The 21,142-nt window shown below is 45.2% G+C and overlaps 1 protein-coding gene across 1 annotated transcript; it reads right to left on the bottom strand.

Annotated features, from left to right (window-relative positions):
- Window positions 1-797: 797 nt before the first annotated feature.
- On the bottom strand, window positions 798-20,612 carry trpm1a (transient receptor potential cation channel, subfamily M, member 1a; the record flags this gene model as incomplete). Its single annotated transcript, XM_084541063.1, has 28 exons — window positions 20,502-20,612; window positions 16,731-16,807; window positions 15,647-15,839; window positions 15,330-15,543; window positions 15,008-15,132; window positions 13,821-13,992; window positions 12,927-13,101; window positions 12,295-12,418; window positions 10,725-10,797; window positions 10,392-10,492; window positions 10,074-10,259; window positions 9,832-9,966; window positions 9,515-9,565; window positions 9,149-9,289; window positions 8,959-8,988; window positions 8,584-8,876; window positions 8,070-8,298; window positions 7,711-7,836; window positions 7,499-7,636; window positions 7,100-7,228; window positions 6,613-6,864; window positions 6,351-6,525; window positions 5,242-5,262; window positions 4,961-5,105; window positions 3,686-3,885; window positions 3,483-3,615; window positions 1,940-2,316; window positions 798-1,348 (listed from the first exon to the last, which is right to left on the bottom strand). The coding sequence occupies exons 1-28, from the start codon at window positions 20,583-20,585 to the stop codon at window positions 798-800; spliced, it is 4,650 nt and encodes a 1,549-aa protein (XP_084397189.1). The 5' UTR covers window positions 20,586-20,612.
- Window positions 20,613-21,142: the final 530 nt, after the last annotated feature.

The following is a 21,142-nucleotide window of genomic DNA, read 5'->3' as shown; positions in this document are numbered from 1 at the left end:
TTCTTCTGCTTCCGTGTCTGAACATTTATCCGTTTCCTCCGCTGATCCCTCAGGTTCGGTCGCATCGCTCAGATTTTTCTTTCAAACTTGCTCGGGTCAGAAAACAAACTGTTTACAGGGAGAAATGATCTGATGATGGGTTGGATGGTTTCATGTGTGACGTGAAGTTTTCTTCTTCTCTTTGTGAATAAAATGTGAAACGACATCAGAATGAGTTTGACTCGTCTTTACGTTGACAGAAGCTGCGGGACGTCCTGTGAGACATGACCTGAGACATGTTGACGTCCTGTCAGCAGAGCGCCATCCGATCATAAACAATCATTAAATCATTAAACACGGCTTTAGATCTGATTATTTCTGATCACATGAACACGGTTTAGAAACAGAGAGGAACAGATGCAGGTTTTTATTCTTTCACAGAGGTAGAGCTCGTTCCCTTTTATTGACTTTAAATCTTTAAAATCTCATCTTTAAAAACACTGAACCGCCTCTAGAACCTACGACACATTCATTTACTGGAATTAACGACTAAATCATTTTTACTCTGAGCCAACGAACATCAGGAATATTTATTTAATTATTCTGTGTGAGAAACAAACGTCCAATAAAAGACAAGAAAAGAACAATAAATAAATAAATAAATAAATAAATAAATAAATCTACTGTTCATCACTGATTCATTTCTGGAAACTTTCACTGACTGAATCAAATCTCACATCTAGTTATTATTGTTATTAATCTTTACAGCTGCCATGTTCATCCCTGTAGGTCAGAGGTCAGGGGTCAGAGGTCAGGGGTCAGGGGTCAGGGGTCCTGGTCCTGACGCTGCCGGCTGAGCGAAGCTTCTCCCCGTCCTCCTTCCTCTTCGTCCTCGTCTTCCTCGGGTTGACGTTGAGACTCTTGGAGCGCAGCGTCGGGTACATCCGGTCCTCCGCCACCATCAGCTCCTCCCCCTCACGGTTGCCGTGGTTACCTCCCTCCCCTTCCCTCGACTCCTCCCCTTCCTGTTTGGACTCCTCACCTCCGCTCCCCTCCGGCATCGCCGTGGGCGCAGCGTCCCCCTCGTCCCGGTGCTGCCGGGTGAGGTCGGGGGAGGAGGGGGACGTGTCCAGGGTCGGAGAGGATAAATAAGGCGTGACCTTTGACCTCTCCAGGGGGAGGGACATGGCCGCCTTCAGCCGGCTCTTCTCCGCCGGGTCGTCAGCTCCCGTCCGGTCGGCCTGAGGTGAGGCGGGGCGGGTGAGGTCAGGGTCACAGGGGGAGATGAGGATGTCGACGTTGGACAGAGACTGAGTTCTGTCCTTCAGGCCTCCGACCTCCAGAGTGGCTCCAAACTCCTTCACGTCAGCTGGAAACAGACGTTTAAACATTTAACCAGAGTTCATGTCGCTAACGATCGTTTGTTCAAACTGTGAGGAAATGTTAACGAGACGAGAACGGTATTGACTACGGGACGTTTAAAGTGTGCGACCCTGTCCTGTGACTGGATAAGAGGCATTAGCCTACTGATCCCAGTTAGCGTTAGCTTCCAGAACTAGCTAGCTGCTACTTACTAGCCCTGAGGCTACAGATGAGGGGGAAGGAGCATCAGTCTGATACTAGTTACATGAAGTTGTTGACCTCTGACCTTTGACTGACACCTTTACATTGATAACAGGGGTTCACTTACTGCTGCACCTCTCTGATATGTAATATTGGCTCATTTCTGTTTCATGTGTTTAACATTTAGTTCTCTTTGTCTACTTTCAGACCTTTGTTGATGTTTTGATGGTTGTATGTTTTGAAGGATGCAGTTTGACTGTGGAGGTCAGGTCTAAATGAACTGATTCTGAATCAGTAGTGGTACCCGGCCTTAGTGTGAACATGGTTTAACTTCTTCTTCACTTCTTTGATTTGAAAATGAAATGACTCCTCCTCAGTTTCGTCAGGTCACACCTACCCGCTGCGTCTCCTTCCCCTGCCTCCCGTCCTCGTCTCTCTGGACTCAGCTGGACCCTTTTGTCGCTCCCCTCCAGGTCTCCGGACACGGACGTCCTGTCGTCGTGCTCCAGCTGGTAGCGGTACAGACTGTAGCCGTCGGCGCTGTTGATGCTGCTGTGTCTGAGCAGAGAGGTCGGCTCGCACACCGACGACCCTCTGGAGCGCGAGCAGACGAGCTCCGAGCGGTCGACGCCCGCCAGCTTCTCCAGGGCGTTCATCATCCGGCCGGAGAACTCCTCCAGCTGAGCCAGGCGGAGGTCCACCGTCTGCAGGGACGCCTTCATCGAGTGCTCCCTCTCGTTTACCTCCTCCAGACGCATGAACATGTTCTCCACCCTGAACACACAACACTTCATCACCACGGAGCAGCGACTCAAGGCCTTCACCAAGGCTTCAGTAAGTTAGAGCTTAAAGGATCAGTCCAGAAAAGTCTAGTGTCTTTCTTTAGCTTTTTGGACGGACCGGTGGAGGACGCTGTCTCAAGTCTCTTTTAGTTGTTAGTTCAGTTATGTTACTGCCTCCTATCAGGGGTTACATGAGTTCAGATGTGTCAAAGTGGACACCGACTAGTCTCTGATGACGTCACAGTAGAAAGTAATAAATCTCTATTGTTGACCTGAATCATCTGCTGAGAACAGACAGCTCATGTGCTACATACTGTGAGCTGCAGATATGTATAGCCTGTATAAAAACAGGCAGCACCTCAGCACCATCAGTAGCATTTAATAGTCCTCCACAGCGTGTTGTTAGATGGGATAGTGTAGCAGCTAAAGGTCTAATCACTTTATCAGATAGTTGATGTGCAGCCTCCTTCTCTCTGTTACCACAGGACGTTTGGTCAAGTTGTTACCTGACTGCTGTCCAGAGGGTTTGGACCGTTCCTCTGCTAGCGTTAGCATTAGCATGTCTTTTTTACTTTAGTTGTATTTCAGGACTGACATGTCACGGTAGTATGGGCTTCATCTTTAGTGAAGTATTTCCACACACTTGATGAACCAGTGACCCTCTGGGCTCCTCACCTGTCTTCTAGGAGGCGTCCATGTTGTTATTGTCACATGATCAGTGACTAGTCCACTAGTCTGTACAACCCCTGCCTCCCACTAATACATCAGTAACACAGAGCTTTTGATCGATATATTTTTGGACCCTGACACTGCTTTTGTTGTTTTATATTTTTATCAAGACAAATTCAAACTGCAGTACCAGGGAAGATGTTTCTAAAGTTCAGAAAGGTGGAGGAACTACAACCATTAGTTGATATTTTAAGTGTAACTCTGAGAATGTGTTTCACAAAATGAGATCTCATCAATGTTAAACAGATTTAAAAACAAAAAAGATTCATTCCTGGTTGAGCTCAGAAACATAGAACCACCTGTCTGAAGCAGGTCAACCAGAACCAGAACCAGGACCAGAACCAGAACCAGAACCAGAGCGCGTTCTGAATGTCCTCGTTATCAGGACAGAGATTCTTTTCTGTGAACGATGACGTGTTTCCCCCTCACCTCTCAGACGTGACCCGGATTCGTTCGTTGTTGGACGACTGCTTCTCGTCGTTCTTCTCTCTGAAGTATTCGTCCACACACTGCTCCTCAAACTCGTGCAGACTCTTCAGCTCGTCTGGATTCAGAACCAGCTCTGAGGAAACACCAGAGTTTAACAAAGACTCAACCGACTCCAGGGGATCTCAGGGAGGTGTGTCTCTTACGGAGGCGTCTCTCTCGGTCGTCTCTGTCTCCGTCCTTCCGTCTGCAGCGGCAGCACAACCTCTTCAGGACGATGAAGATGTGGGGGAAGACGATGAGCGGGGGAGGCAGGATTGGACGGTCGTGGAAGGTCATGATCAGCTGATAGCGCTGGAACTTCCACACCTGGTTGGAGATGGACTTCACCTCGAAGAAGGTGTTACTGTGGAGGAGGAGGAGGAGGAGGAGGAGGAAGAGGAAGAGGAAGAGGAGGAAGAGGAAGAGGAGGAGGAGGAGGAGGAGGAGGAAGAGGAGGAGGAGGAGAAGATGGAGGAGGAGGTGGAGGAGGAGGAAGAGGAGGAGGAGGAGGAGGAGAAGGTGGAGGAGGAGGAGCAGGAGGAGGAGGAGGAGGAGGAGGAGGAGGAGGAGGAGGAGGAATGTTTAGAGCTGCAGGTTCATAATCAGTTCATCTGCAGATTATTTTCTATAAAATAAATCTAATGTCTTTAAATTAATTATTTTCTAAAACTAGAGCTGAGACATTTAAAGCTGAACTAAAAACGACGTTTAAACAAATAAAAAATAAATAAAGATATTAAAAACCTTTTTTCACTTTTTTACACTTTTTTCCCAAATATTTCTGTTGGTTGATTATTTTTCTTTTGCCTTTTATTAGAAAAAAACAAATTGTTTCTGTCATTGGTCAGAAAAAGACTAAAAAACCTTTACGTCTGAGTTGGTAAATATATATTCTATAGGTTATAATAATTTCATTGTTTAATTGTGTTAGTGTGAAAATTGACAAAAAAGACAATAATTACCAAATTAATAAATCACAAGTAAACATCTAGAAATGACAATAATTTCGAATAAATCCATATAAGATCTTTTAAATTATCAGTTAAATAAGAAAAACTGTCAGACATAATCCAGATTGTATCATAAAATGCAGATTACAGTAACGACTGAGGTAAAGGAGCAGATTTAGCCGCTGTATCTGACTTCACTGTGTCATAACTTTACGTATATAATAATAAAAGTTAATATTCACACTGAAATATCTGTGACAACATTAATTAAATTCTTTCAATATTAATAAAGATTTCCAGGAACAAAAAAGAGAAAGGCCATTTTGGAAACGGCTGCCAAAAGCTAGTGAGAGTCTGGATGAATCCACCTGGGGGCAGATTGTTTTTAGGTTTTAGTGCTGATCTGAGGTGAGGGTGTTAGAGGGTGAATCAGCTGTTGTGTTGCTGGTTGAGGTGGAGTTTGTGTTGATGTGATCTCAGTGAACTGACTTGAAGACGGCGATGAGCAGGTTGACCAGCAGGATGTTGGCCACCAGCAGGTAACAGGCCATGATGGCCGGCGTGAGCCAGGCTCCAGGGATACAGGGAGGAAGTTTCTTTCCGTCTTCATCGTACATGTTGTCTCCGCACGGAGCTGAGAATCCAAATCAGAAAAATCTAAACATGCTCTTATTGTGAAAATCCTGTTTCAACAACGTGGTTCTCCTGATCGACCTTAAAGACGGCTCATATTAAATAATTAAATATAAAGAAACGTTGTGTTGACTCACGGTTGATCTCCATCGCATAAACTGTCCATCAGCAGAGGAAGAAGAAGAGTTCAGAGACAGAGAGACAGGAAGTAATTAACCCATCAGCATCCACCACAGAAGAAGAACTAATGTTGGAGCAACTCAAGGACAAAATGACTTTTAGGAAAGAGGACGAAAAAGAGAAAAGAATGACGTATGGGACGTAGTGGACAGGAAGTAAAAGACCAAACATCAGAGCCAGAGATCATTTGGACCTGAAACTTAACAACAGGACACATGTGTCCTCTGAGACCTTTGACAAAACATAAATATTTAATGTCCTGAGAATGTGAGGACAGGGTGAGGACAGGGTGAGGAGCTTTACTATGGACTCTGGTCTCAGAGGTAAGAAGGTAAGAAGGTCTTATGTTCATGGTGAGGTCTATGGAGAGTGAGGACAGAGGACAGGTGAGGACAGAGGACAGGGTGAGACCAGGTGAGGACAAGGTGAGGACAGGTGAGGACAGGGTGAGGACCAACAGGTGTCTTACTATGGACTCTAGTCTTATGGTCCATGGAGGGTGAGGACAAGGTGAGGACAGGGTGAGGACAGGTGAGGACAGGGTGGACCAACAGGTGTCTTACTATGGACTCTAGTCTTATGGTCCATGGAGGGTGAGGACAAAGTGAGGACAGGGTGAGGACAGGTTAGGACAGGTGAGGACAGGGTGAGGACGAACAGGTGTCTTACTATGGACTCTAGTCTTACGGTCTATGGAGGGTGAGGACAAGGTGAGGACAGGGTGAGGACAGGTGAGGACAGGTTAGGACAGGTGAGGACAGGGTGGACCAACAGGTGTCTTACTATGGACTCTAGTCTTATGGTCCATGGAGGGTGAGGACAAGGTGAGGACAGGGTGAGGACAGGTGAGGACAGGGTGGACCAACAGGTGTCTGGACTCTAGTCTTATGGTCTAGGAAGGTAAGAAGGTCTTATGTTCATGGTGAGGTCTATGGAGAGTGAGGACAGAGGACAGGTGAGGACAGAGGACAGGGTGACACCAGGTGAGGACAAGGTGAGGACAGGTGAGGACAGGTGAGGACAGGGTGAGGACCAACAGGTGTCTTACTATGGACTCTAGTCTTACGGTCTATGGAGTCGGCGAACACCTCCCCGTAGATCATCCAGTAGGGCATGTAGAAGATGTTGCGAGCCAGCCGCCATGTTGGCTCCTCGTCGGGGTGGAGGATGGCCTGGCGCGCTACACCGAAGCTCATCAACACCACCAGCATGATGACCACAAAGTAGAGCATGTCAATCATCTGGAGACAGAGGGGACAGAGAGACGGACTCAGAGACGACGCGTCTATTGGCTGTGAGAGGACAGAACCGTGGACACTGAATGGTACCATCTTCCCGATCATCATGACGTAGGGGCCCAGGTATTTGTTGACTCCAAAGATGTCGAGGACCCGGATGTACCAGAAGATGATGTCGACGCAGTAGATGACGCGGCCGTATCCCATGTAGGGCTCGTTCTGCAGCCGCAGCAGGAGACCAAGCAGGAAGACGGAGATGGCCGCCAGGTCCGTGATGTTCCAGTAGTCCTCCAACCATACGTTGATCTTCTGCTTCAGCTTCCCCGGCTCCGACATCAGGATCTGACCACAGAGATCAGATAAGACAGGACTTAATTATACCTGTGGGGACACCAGGGTGTTACAGCAGTGGAAAAAGTTAGGACAAGAGAAACTACACAACAGGTAGTCAGCTGACCTCATTCTTTGGACACATAATGCTGCTGAACCTAGACCTGAGCAACTGCAGCAACCCTAGATCATAGCACTGCCCCCACAGGCTTGTACAGTAGACACTAGGCATGATGGGGGAGTTTACCTGTCGGACTTTCTCCAGTCCCAGCGTGATGATGTACGAGATGACGATCCACTCCTGCAGAGACGGCCACCTCTCCATCTTCACCAGGATGATGTAGTTGTACAGCATCAGGTAGACCAGGTATGAGATCTGACACAGACACAGTTCACCGTCACTTTAATTCATTTATAAAATAAGATCTGAGCATAAGTTCATTCATCAGCCAAACTTTATTCAAACAGGAGGAGAAGAATAAAACCTGACGAGAGATAAACTGAGACTGAAACTAAACGGTCGACAAAGGATCCAGAAGAGACTTTGAGAATTATTAGGAAATGTAGAAATCTGTTGCTGTGCTCTCATGTAAAGAAGTTTTATTTATTATCATCTTGATTTGTCTTATTTAAAAATGAAACTTACCGTGTTGAACCAGAACTTGGTGAAGGGTGTGTTGTAGAACTCGTAGATCTTCCTCCCGATGGGAATTCTCCTGTGGTGCTTCGGGTTTTCTTCTTCGTCTTCTTTCTTTGACGTAGCGTCGACGTTAGACACGGCATCCTGAAACAAACTCTCAGTTGTTTTAGTCTGAAAATAGCCGTAACGACTCTCACGCTGCTCTCGTTTTATTTTACTTTGTTTGATTTGTCGTCGTCTTTAGTTTTTCCGTCGCTGTCTTTGGACGAATGATGTGACGCTTCATCCCCAAGACGAAACTCCAGCAGCAGGATGGCAGGAGGCAAGATGATCCCAAGAATCACCTGGAGACAGGACGACACGAAAACATCTCAGAACTGAAGTGGTTCTGTTCTGAGGAATGGGCTAAAATTCCTCCAAGCTGCTGTAGACCACTGATCAGCTGTTACCAGAAACATTTAGTTACAAGGAGGTCACAGCAGATCTGATGTTTTGAGTCATTTCTAGAAGCAGCTCATAGATTTATATTCAGTTCATTTCACACGTTGATGAATGAATGAATGAATGCTGACGGTACCTTGAGGCTGTTGCTCTTGCCCATCCTCAAACATCCCATCCACATGTCGGTCAGCAGCATCTGGCTGCAGGTGTGGGCGATGAAGTCTCTGTGCTTGGCAGCGACAGCCAGCTTCAGGCAGGTGGAGTTACTCCAGTTCTTCAGCTCGTAGGTCAGGAGCTTCATGGCCACTTGCTCGTCGTGTTTGTACGACTGATCCAGCAGCTCGTAGGCCAGCTGACCAAACTCCCTGGGTGTCCAGAACAGACACAGAAGAGATGAAGATGAGGAAGAGGATCTGGACTCAACCTCAGCCTGAGGCCTGAACCCATGAGCTTTAATATTCAGTCCTGTCCTAATTCACTGGAACCGTAGTACATCTAACTGTAACGCTCATTCTCATCCAGAAGAGTTCAGTGTCGCTCAGATTTCTGTTACTGTGAATCACTTCTTTATTAAACTGGACCAAAACATTTTGCTGTACTTCACTCTGATTTAAATAAAGTTTTATGTGTGCAGGAGTTCCTGGACTCACTTGGAGTTGTCCTCCAGGTCCTGGTAGATGTCGTCCACCAGCTCGCTCTGGGACGACTCGTGGGCCATGGCCTTGTAAAGTTTGCAGGCCACCAGAGCCTTGGCCATGGCCTCCTCCCCCCGCTGCCACAGGAACAGCGCCATCTTCTGGCGCTTCATCAGCACCGCCCACACCATCAGCTCATGGAAGGGGTACTGGAACCTGCAGACCTCCGGGTCATCCACGTCAATGTCCACCTCCTCCTCTTTCTTCTTGTTTTTCTTTCCCTTCCCCTTCGGTCGGGGCTCGTCGTCCTGCAGGAACCAGACCAGAACCAGAACCGGTCAGAGAGTCGTCTCCTCAGAACAGATTCATCTCAGATCCACACATACGTACCTCCATGCCGAGAAGCTTCAGAGCTTTGGGCTGTAAGACACAAGACGACAGGATCATCAGAAGGTACTGACAGACATCGTGCATCGTCATTTACAGGTGGTGAAGAGATACTGGTCACATGGTGGACGTCACTTTTAGTTTTTCTCTCAAATCTCAGGAACTTAGATGTTGATGCTGAGCTACTACTCACTCTTTTCAGGCCATACAGGTTGTTGTACAGCGTCCTGAAGCTCTTCCTGGTGTAGTTGCAGCGATACGCTCCGCCCATCAGGAGCTCCAGCACCAGCCCGATATCGATCAGAGTGATCTGGTAATCTGGAGGAAGGTTCCCCTGAAAAACACATCGGTGGATGACATATCTACTGAGGAGAAATAAACAGATTGAGCACCTGATGATTTCTAACAAGTGTCATCATACAGATCTAAAACATAGAAAAGGTCAAAGTGACCAAAGATCCAACTGTTGCTCTCCAAAAAGAACATTTCTGCCCGTCTGCAGTTTGGTCATCATCACGTGGACATCCTGACGTCCTGACCGTCGGGACGTCCTACTCACCTTCTTGACATCTCGGACCACAAAGTGCAGAGTGTTGGCCGGTCCCAGTTTCTGTAGAAACAAGGAGGATCAACATGTCAGTGAGGGGAGACATGGTCCAAAGCCTGTGGAGCTCCCCCTGGTGGCTGGCCGCTGGATATATCAGAAGCTCCACCCCCTCCAGTTTTTTACAGTGTAATTTACCTGTGAGTTTTTTACAAAGTGATGCAGCGTTCAGTTTTTACAGTGTAATGAATCGTTGAGTTTTTTACAGTGTAATTCAGTGGTGACTTTATGCAGTGTAATGAAGTTTAGAGTTTTTTACAGTGCGTCCTCACCGTGTTGTAGAGCTCCTCCAGGCGGGGGATGGTCAGGAAGTGATGGATGTTCACACCGTTCTCAATCAGCAGCTTCACAAAGTCCACCCTGTCCAACACCAGAGCGTCCATCATGGCCTGTTCTAGAGAGTTGACCTGTGGACACCAAGACACCATCATCATCATCATCATCATCATCATCCTCCTCCTCCTTATTGGTTCCAGTGGACCCCTCTGTGTCCTCATTGTCTTAAAATCATTACCCAGCTCAGCAGCTCCAGTTTTCGGGGGTCAGTCTCTTCAGGAGGTTCAGGTTTGGTTTTTCCTCCTTTTCCCTTCTTGCCCCGGGCTTTGCCTTTACCTCCTCCCCCTCCCCCTCCCCCTCCCCCTCCTGCTGGTCTCTGGGTCGCTGGGCTTTTAGGACGATCAGTGGATAAGGAGGTCACAGGCTGAACGAGGAAACACAAAGAGACAGAAAGAGTTTAATGATCTGTTGATTGATTGATTGGTTGATTGATTGATTGATTGATTGGTCGGTCAGTTGGTTGGTTGGTTGGTTGGTTGGTTGGTTGTGAACTCACAGGCCAGTGGTGTCCATACACAAAGATCTGACTGCGAGCGATGTCTACTCTGTTCCAGGCCAGAGCCAAACTCAGCTGATCAGAGGCCGACGCGTTTGTTCCTGAGAACAACGACATAAACAACAACAATATAAACACAAACATAAACAAACAATGACATACACAACAACAGCTAAATGAACTTTAACAACAACATAAAAAACGCACTGTAATACATATACAACACATACAACAACAACAGAAAACAACAACACAATATAGCAACAAATACACATACAACAACATGAACAACAACAACAGCAGCTGGTTGGTAGCGTCCGTGCTGCCTGTTACCTTTGAGCAAGGCCGTGAGGATGGACATCTCAATGTCCTGCTGTCCCTCTGAGCCCATCCTGAACACTGTGATCTACACAAACAACAAACAACAACTAAACAGAAGAGCAGCAGCTGAGAGTCTCCAGGATCAGGTCTGATTCAGTCCAACCAGACCCTCTTTGTTTCTTTACCTTGATCTAAATGTTAAAACGTTGTGTTGTGTGGTATTATAAAGACGTGTGTGCATGTTGAGTGTCTTTTTATTTATTGTGAACATTTTGAGGTTTCTGGTTGAACTTTAAGTTAAAGTCCAGTTGTTCTTCCTCCTTCTCGTGGTTCTACTGGCTCTAGTTCTTGTTTGTCAGGCAGGTTCTGTGGTTTCTCGCTGATGGAGGTTTATCATGATGGATGTGTTTCATGTGTTCTGACTCATCCTGGGTCAAACTTCAGGTCAGTTCTGTGGAGAATGTGTTTTAATCTGATCATTTTAAGTGAATTGATGTTCAGATTTTTTACATTTATGGGCGGTCTGCTGCTGCAGCTGTTCTCTGGAAGAAGCTGAGGATTGTGGGATTAAATAAATTGTGGAGGGCCGTAGAACAATCTCCATTAAGTGCTTCAGTTTTGGGTCAAAGGTAAAACCGTCGTCATTGTCACAGAGATCAGGGTCGTATCTGAACAGATGATCCGCAGAGAGAAACTATGGACACTCTGACTAGTCTGACCAGCCGCCTGTCACTTAAATACTTATTGTATAAACAGGGCTGCTTAAAGGTTTCAGTTTAAATGAAACTAGACAAAGAGAACCCAACTAAACACAAGATACATGACATGTATTAGTTTATGCAGGAAAATGAGCCAATATTACATATCAGTGAGGTGCCATAGTCAGTGAACCGTTGTTTCCAGTATCTGCTTTGACCTCCTTGTGTACCAATAACATCAGCTAAATGTTTTCAGTAACTGCTGATCAGTCTACAGCAGCTTGGAGGAATCGTTTAGAGTTCACTGGTAGAATTCAGAATTCATTGGTCCATCAATGATGACAAGCCGTCCTGGTCCAGATGCAGCAGAGTCTCATTACATTGATGAAAAACTTCTGAACACATATTTCTGTTCCATGTGTTTGATTGTGTTCTCTTTGTCTATTTTCAGGACTTGTGTGAATATCTGCTGATGTTTTTAATCATTTTTATGAAGAAATGTAAAAAATTCTTAAGGATGCAAAAACTTTTAAGCAGCACTGTAAACAATTATAATGAAACTCTCCAATGATATAAATAAAATGTTGATCAGTTATCAGAAATAAACCATTAATACAGCATTAACAGCTAAATGTCAGAAGTGAAAGGAAACATGTATGATTTTATAAATATATATATATTTTAACTGTATTTCAGACAAACGATGAGTTTATCTTGTATTTTAGTTCCAGCTGTTGAACACTAACACAGAATGGAAGCAGGTTATTGATGGTGGATTATCAGGGAGAGATGAATGACGACAGGACGGGAGATGAATGAACAGCAGGTTTATTGTTGATGACAGTTACAGGATCCACAGATGAACTGTTTATGTTGGTTCGTACCAGAGCTCTCTTCTTCATGCACTCCATCACCATGAGGAAGATCTGCAGCGCCTGGCTGCGGCTGTAGTTGAAGGTTTTCTGGATGGTGACCAGCAGCTGGTCTTTGACGCTATCACTCACCAGCCTGTACAGAACAGACTGGAGCTCACTCAGACGTTCACAGACAATGAATCACTGCAGACGGATGTCATAAAACAGACGGTCTGTAGGTTAAAGCTGCACTTACACATCTACAGACAGTCTTAAGGTTAAAGCTGCACTCACACATCTACAGACAGTCTTATGGTTAAAGCTGCACTAACACACCTACAGACGGTCTTATGGTTAAAGCTGCACTAACACATCTACAGACAGTCTTAAGGGTAAAGCTGCACTCACACATCTACAGACAGTCTTAAGGTTAAAGCTGCACTCACACATCTACAGACAGTCTTAAGGTTAAAGCTGCACTCACACATCTACAGACAGTCTTATGGTTATAGCTGCACTCACACATCTACAGACAATCTTAAGGTTAAAGCTGCATTTACACATCTACAGACAGTCTTAAGGTTAAAGCTGCACTCACACATCTACAGACAATCTTAAACAGATCTTCTGATAGACGTAAGACATCTGAGACTTGTCCTCACCCGTCCTCCTCACAGTATTTGTGAGCAAAGGAAATGATGTCAGAAGCTCGACCGCTGCCGTCACAGACCACAACCGGGACCGGAGGCTCCTCCTTCAGACTCTCCAGAACAATGGAGATGACGTTTGGACCCCCCTCCAGGATCAGACACACCACCGGGACGCCCTGACCCAGACCTGACAACCACACAGAAGCAGCTGGTTACATGTTAACCAGATCATCTGATGAGAAACATTCATTAACTCTTCATTTCCAGTGAGTTTTACTGTGCAGCTGTTATTAATGATCTTTTGTCCAGTTGATGAATCACTGCCTGATATTTGAATCCCACATGAAAAGTCAGAGATCATCGTGCATGGCAACGGAAAACTGAAAAACTGTCTTCATGTTTCTGTAGTTTGTGGTTTATGCTACTTTCCACGTCGTCTAACTCTCAGACCTTTATCTGACAGCTGCAGAGCATATAAAGTCATCAGGCACCACGTTTAATCTGTATTTTAATGTGTCAGTAATGATAATAATAATTCAACAGTCTCACTAATGTCGTCAATTTAAGTAAGGTTTGAAATGTGGGAAGTTCACATACAACTCCTACTGAAGGAAAAGATCTGAGTGGGTTTTTGTGGTTTGTGTTTTATGGAGGTTTTGGGACGTCCTGGTTTTCTTGCGGTTGTTTTGGGTGTTTCAGGTCATATGGATTCTCTCTGGTGGTTTGTGCTTTTCTGCTGTTTCCTCGGGGGGTGAAGTGAGAGGTGACGGCTGAGCCTCCCTTTGCTGTCCCTGCCTTACAGACAGCTCCAGGCATAGGATGACAAAGGGAAACCCACAGGTCACATGACCGGTGGCATGGACTGAAGAGCCTCTGAACGCTAGCAGTGATTGGCTGTTGACTCACGCGTGTTGATCTTCTGCAGAGCGATGTGCTTCTCCAGCTGCCGGCGGAGGCGGACCTCGGCGCCGTACTTGCCGCTTGTCCCGTTATCGGCCAGGATGAAGTGGGAGTGGCTGCTGTTCAGAACCGACATCTTGCTGAGTGGGTTGGACATGGTCTGGTAGGGCCGGGTCACCTGGACCAATCAGAAGTCAGAGCAGGTGATGTATTAAAGGCCTCGTTTGACTTAGTAAATTATTCATATTCTCAGCCTGTTGAAGGGATTCTCACCGTCTCTGAAGTAAAAACAAACTGAGAATCACGACTGATGTCTTGATTCTATTTGATTTTATCAGTTAACTCAAAGATATTTCAGTTTTTCTTAGTTTTGAAAGAGATTTCCGTTCCTTTCAGACGTTGAGTTAAAACACGTTGATGATCAGGAGTATTCATCCTGTACTGTTCATGTTCTACATGTACACAGAAAATATACAAAACACAGATGAGAATATCCAGAATCTAACATCTTGTTTCTACTTCAAACTCAGGCAGAGCTCCATGATTACTGTGTAACGCTGAGTAATCTGTTTTAATCTGGTTCAATCTGGTTCACTCAAGTTTAATCTGATTTATAATGGTTTGTTTTAAACATATTCATTGCAGTTTAATCTGATTGGATCTAGTTTCATTCTGGTTCAATCCAGTTCCATTTGTTTTATTCTGGTTTGATCTGGTTAACTGTAGTTTAATCTGGTTGAGTCTGGTTTAATCTGATTGGATCTAGTTTCAATCTGGTTTTAATCTGGTTCATTCTGGTTCAGTGTAGTTTAATCTGGTTTTAATCCGTTTCAGTCTGGTTCACTGTAGTTTAATCTGGTTCAGTCTGGTTCAGTGTAGTTTAATCTGGTTTTAATCTGGTTCAATCTGGTTCACTCAAATTTAATCTGATTTATAATGTTTTATTTGTTTTAAACATATTCATTGTGGTTCAGTCTGGTTTAATCTGATTGGATCCAGTTTCATTCTGGTTCAATCCGGTTCTGTCTGTTTCATTCTGGTTTGATCTGTTTTAATATAATTTAATCTGGTTTTAATCTGGTTCACTGTAGTTTAATCTAGTTTAATCTAGTTTAATCTGGTTTTCATCTGGTTCACTGTAATTTCATCTAGTTTAATCTGGTTTTAATCTGGTTCAGTCTGGTTTGTCTTACGTCTTTTCCGATCAGGTCTTCCTTGTTCTCTACAATCCCCCACGGTGCGATGCCTATGGCGCAGACTTTCCCTCTGGACTTGGATGAATGGTCTTTCAGAGCGTCTCCAACGTGACGGATCACTCCTGAAACACCACAGAAGGATTTCAGGATCCAGGTCTGAGAAATCCTCTAATAGATGAAAGGAGCTTTATTTGTTATGTGGATCAGTGGTTCTGAGTCAAAGGAACCGACATGTTTACTGGACTAAACAACCACAGCACTAGCAACAGTTCAATGTGTTGGATTCTCTAGAGGTGGCTAGGCTAGGTTAGCTTAGTACCTGTACTGACTCCCCCTGTGAAGATCCAGGCTCCAGTGGTGACGGCGGCTTTGATCAGTCCTTTACCGAAGACCTGCTTCAGTTTGGGGGGCAGGTCGAAGTTCTGAAGACCCCCATGGACGGAGATGAGCAGCGTGGGGAGCTCCAGCTGCCAGTCCTTCACCATAAGGTGGAGCAGGGAGTCTGGTTTAGAGTCGTAGGAGACCCGGATGTACTGCAGGGAGAAGGAGGAGGAGGAGGAGGAGGAGGAGTCAGCGCCACATGTATCACCCAACAGCCTCCCCTTTAAATGATTCACCCCCCCACTGGTCTCCTACCATGGCCTTGTTGACGTGTCCTCCACCCTGGAACTCCAGGACTCCGTAAGCATCGGTGGGGGAGGTCTGGGTGTGTTTGAGGGGACTCCATCTCTCTGAGGTCTGGACCTCCAGCTGAACCAGAGGGGCCCCTTCCTCTTTGGCCCCTGGAGGGATGGGAGAGTGCTGCGTCACCAGCTGACCACAGCTGCACCTGAAACACAACCAGGAGGGTGGAGCTGCTGACTCAGGGTCTTACTGCTCTTCTGGTTGATTTTATATTTAACTAGTGCAGTGCCCGTCGGAAGTATGTATTCCTATAGTGGGAGCCTACAGGTGCTGTGTATGAGGATTAGTGGAAATATTAGAGCGGAGAAAACCTATTTTACCGATATATTTTACATTTCTTATCCAAACAACGTCAAACTTAGCAATGCACATCTTCGTGCCCGTAGCGAGACACCTGCCCAGTTTCAAATCAATCGGGCCAACGGTTCGCGAGATATGCGTGCCACAGACAGACAAACCAACAGAGTGACACACAGACAAACGCTCCTTGCATTATTAGATAAGATATGTCATTTACTTTCTTACACCGATCAGCCACAACATTATGACAGAAGACATAAATAACATTAAACCATCTTGTGACAGTTCAGTGTTCTGCTGGGAAACTTCTGGACCTGGCATTCATTGGTGTGGATGTTACTTAGACATGTAGCAGCCACCTAGACCAGACCAGGCACCCCCACCTAGACCAGACCAGGCACCAACCTGATCCCTTCAGCTTATTCAGCTTCCCTGGATTTCACTTCCACAGCCTTTAAACGATCCGTTTTATAAAAAAAAAAAAAAAAAATGTTTCTCATGACATAAACTTGGAGCTGATAGGGTCTCCATGGCAACAAAGCCTGACCCTCTGGCGAGTCACATGACCTGCATCCATGTGACCATAATAATCAGCTTCATGAATCAGTTTATTCTTCAGTTCATGCAGATAAAAGTCCTTTCATTCTAACTCACATGACACAAGAGGACGTCTCTGATTTCTGTGAAGACACCAGAAGCGTCTTTTAGGGACGAATGTGTGGAGACGTGTTTGTACCTGCTGGCGTCTTTGCTGGGAATGATCTGAACACATTCTCTCTTCTGGAAGGTTCTCTCGATCCACGCTCTCTGAACCTGAAACAAGAAGGAGGAACATGGAGAACGTCTGGAGAACCTGATTTATTGAACAAGACAGAACTCAGCAGCTCAGAGGCTTCAGATGGAAGAACTGATGACGGCCGGCGTCCTCATGGGGACAATGAAGCATTTTACTAAAATCAATAAACGAAGTCGGCTCATGTTCGTCCTCAAACAACAGCTGCAGCTCTGCATAAACATGTCTGAATGTATCTGGCTAATTAGTGGGAGAGTGCAGCTTTCCATTTCTTTATGCACCAGATCCTCTTATGTTCGTCCTAATCCTGCAGCTGAACAGTCAAACACACGGAGCGAACATTTAAATCTCTGTTTCCTGTGAGTGTTTAAATCCATACAGCTCTAATGACCGGCATGCACTTTGGGAAATTCCTGCACTCTGGATGATGGAGGATTAATCTGAAAGGGACACGCGTCTCTGTTTTATTGTCTTTTTCACGTGAACAACGAAGCTCCATCATCATCATCATCATCATCATCATCATCATCATCACATCCTGCCGTCAGCTCTCTGAGGAGGTGAATCAGTTAAAACCTGATCAGTGATTCATCAGCAGACATGAACACAAGCATTTTAAGGGTTTTACTCTGAGAGAACAAAGTTGTGCTGAATTAAAAAGCTGCAGACGTCAAAGAGAGAGTCCAGCGGTGGTTTGATTTATAAGAACAATAAAGATTATCCAGCTGGAACCACATCTGTCCACATCTTTAAAAGCTTTTATGTTGAAATGTGCTCATCGTTCTTTGTTCCTCCAGCTTTTCTTCATGAAAGTACAAACGGAGGAGATTAAGATATTTAAGACCTAAAATGACGATAAAACAACAACAACAAAAAACTGTTTTTTTGAGTTTTGTCCCTGGTCCAGGTTCCTGACCTCAGTCTGGATCTCAAATAAAGGAACTTTATGACCAACAAACCTCTCAGACGCTTCGCCACAGACGCAATCACATGAAGAAGAATCAGAAATCTGTCTGGACACCAGCAGCAGCAGCTCTCGTCTCTGGACATCCAAACATCTCAATCTGAACTGGACCCGGTCTGGACTCAAGTCCCAGACGTCTCTGTGAGAAGTGGACGTCTCTCTGAGGACCAGACGTCTCTCTGAGGACCAGACGTCTCTCTGAGGAGCCTGGGTGCTGCTCAGCAGATCATTAAGGAGCTGAGTTCATGTGATAAGCATGTGAGGCAGCAGGCCTCTTTGTTGGACTCGGTCTCATGACTCTGGTCCGAGCTAATCCTTCTGGGGGTCTCATGATCCGTCCAGCTTCCACACAAAAGCATTTTCATTCACAGCAGCAGCAGGTTGAACAAATGCTCTTTTGAGAAAATGCCCCAAAAACATGAAGAAAGCTGCAACAACATCTGCAGCTGTCCATCAGAAAGAAAGAGTTTAAATAGAAAAGCTTAAAGGAACAAATAGGTTTAGAACTAAATGTGGAACTTCTCTCGGTTTTTGTTTCTATCACATTTTGGTTGGACTGAGTTGTTAAATATATATTCTCTAGGTTATGATTGTGTTAAGAGCCAAGTGAACGTCTGCAACAGAAAAATCACAGAAATATCTAAAGATTCCACAAATATGGAATAAATTACTGCATATTTTAAGATGTCATTTTAATCTTTTAACTAATCAGTTTAATTAAGTTAAAATAAATTGTCATCGTGTCATCATAGACACAGATAGATCATGAAACACATCAGAGTAACGACTGAGGCGAAGAACCAGGCTGTTGGATCATTAACATTAACATTAATATCTATTTTAGTAACAACATAAATAATATTTTTAACATTCAAATTTTTTCTGACTAAAAACAGAAAGTCCTTGAAGGCGGTCATTTTGGAAACTGCAGCCAAAAGCTAGTTTCGGGTGTTAGAGGGTCAATCAGTCAACGTCTTCATTCTGGTCACTTTACTACCATCAGACAGACTGAAGGAGCTGCTGGAACTAAATCATTATAATATAACCCCTAGACAGCTAACAGTATTATAACTTTTACATTTAAAGATTAAATTGTGGGACACTGATTCATTTAGTCGTCAGCTCTTCTTCTCATTCACCATCTAACGGCCCCTGAGCTTTATCTGCTGAGGGCCCGACCACGATGTCTCATCAGCATCTAAATAACCAGTGGATCAGTCTTTAACACGTTGTTCCTTCAGACTGTCCTGATCCATCTCATCAGTAACTCTAGATGTTTAAAAGCGTCTTTCTTCTCGTTCTGGTGAATGAACTGTTTGTTTGTGTTTTTTTAACGAGCAGCTGAATGAACAGAGACTAATTAAAGACACGTGTGAGTGAGGGCAGATCTGGATTATCAGGGTTTTACATCAGATTATCACTGTTCACAGGAACTCCTCGTTTGCATAACGAGCTGCTGGAACGCCGGCGCAGACAGGAAGTGGATCAGAACACGACGAGTTCAGTTCAGCTGGTGAAACTGGTGAAACTGGTTCTGGTCTCATTTAACTCCGTCAGGAGAACATGTGATCCATCGTTAATCAGAAATGTTCAGAAACACGTTGAAGGACTGAAGTCATCACCAGAAGCTGATGGAAGTTTAACATTTTACTGTCATCACTTCATCAGTGAATTCTTCTAAGGAAGTTGTTTTATTGCCCACATCTAAAAATGTACCAGTTTAATTATTAATGAATCAATGAATCAATCAGTTGATTCATTATCTTGATCAGTTTTAGGTCCGAGCGTTTTCATCAGGGGCTGTTTTATAGTTTCATGGTTTTCAGGTCACATGTTTACTGGAGAAACTGAACTGAAGGAAGCACATGAAGCCAATTAACAGGTCACATGATCTGGAGGAGTCTGTACAAGTCACATGACCTGGAGGAGTCTGTACAGGTCACCTGATCTGGAGGAGTCTGTACAGGTCACGTGATCTGGAGGAGCCAATTAACAGGTCACGTGATCTGGAGGAGTCTGTGCAGGTCACATGATCTGGAGGAGTCTGTACAGGTCACTTGATCTGGAGGAGTCTGTACAGGTCACCTGATCTGGAGGAGTCCGTACAGGTCACATGACCTGGAGGAGTCCGTACAGGTCACATGACCTGGAGGAGTCTGTACAGGTCACGTGACCTGGAGGAGTCCGTACAGGTCACCTGATCTGGAGGAGTCCGTACAGGTCACGTGACCTGGAGGAGTCCGTACAGGTCACGTGATCTGGAGGAGTCCGTACAGGTCACGTGATCTGGAGGAGTCTGTACAGGTCACGTGACGTTTCAGTAGAGCTTGTACAGATTCAGATGCCCTGAGCTGGAATCATGAATCTGCAGACGCCCTGATATTAGGATGTAATGTTGAATCCTGAAACATGAACAGATGTGTTCAGTGACCACATGAAGCTTTCAGTTAGATCTCAGAGGACAAAATATTAGGAACCCCTACAGGTCCCTCCTCAGCTGTTCATACTTGACTCAAACACAGCAGACTTTAAATCCTCAGGACACACATGACGTCAACCACAAAAACCAACAAAGAAGAATGTTTGTGATATTTACAACCTTGTTCCCTGTGGACCAGAGAATCTCTGTAAATATATTGATGAAGCGGTGCTACTGATGTTACTGACCCTGTCCTTTTATCTGAGACAGCTTTGAGGCGTTTGGACAGTTCTGCGTTTCAGGTGAAGCTCTCAGGTGAGGTCAGTCTTACCTTCTGTGATCCAGAGGACGCGCTGCGTTTGATGGACGAGCGTTTAAAGGACCCGTTAGTCCCTCTCCTCCCTTTGCTGTCCATGGTGGCAAAGTTCAGCTGTCCTCCACCTTCATCTTCCCGTCTCTTGTCTCCTCCTCATCTCCTCCATCTCCCTCCGGTCCTCAGTCAGTGTTGCGTTCAGGCGTCTCTGGGCGGGACGTGTCGGGTGGAGACCCCGTCCTCTCTGTGTCTCTGTGTAATCAGGATTAGTGGACGCTGCAGAGGACGGAGGGCGGTGCTCTTTGACGGATGTAGATTTAATAAATGATGATTGAAGGTAAATCTACTTTAAAGCCCGTCAGCAGACAGGAGACACATTCTGTCTTTCATTCCTTTCTACCGCTCTTTTCTTTGAGCTGAAAGCATTTTAATGTCTTTAACTTTTTATTTTTAACTTCAGATGAGGACAAGTTTCCTCTGCTCTAGTTCATGGCAGTGATGGGAGGTGAAGGCTCCACCTGTTGGTAGCACTGAAGAAGTTGCTTCTGGATGAATCCTCAACATAAAGACATGAATACGCTGCTTTCATTGATCTTTCTTCTCCATTCTAGTGTCATGTTGTTAGGAGACAGTTGGTTCATTTATGGACAGGAAGCTGA

This window comes from Chelon labrosus, assembly GCF_963514085.1.
Source record: "Chelon labrosus genome assembly, chromosome: 3".
Taxonomy (NCBI): Eukaryota; Metazoa; Chordata; class Actinopteri; order Mugiliformes; family Mugilidae; genus Chelon; species Chelon labrosus.
Note: the sequence above shows the minus strand (reverse complement) of the source record. Positions and strands in the feature narration are given on the sequence as shown.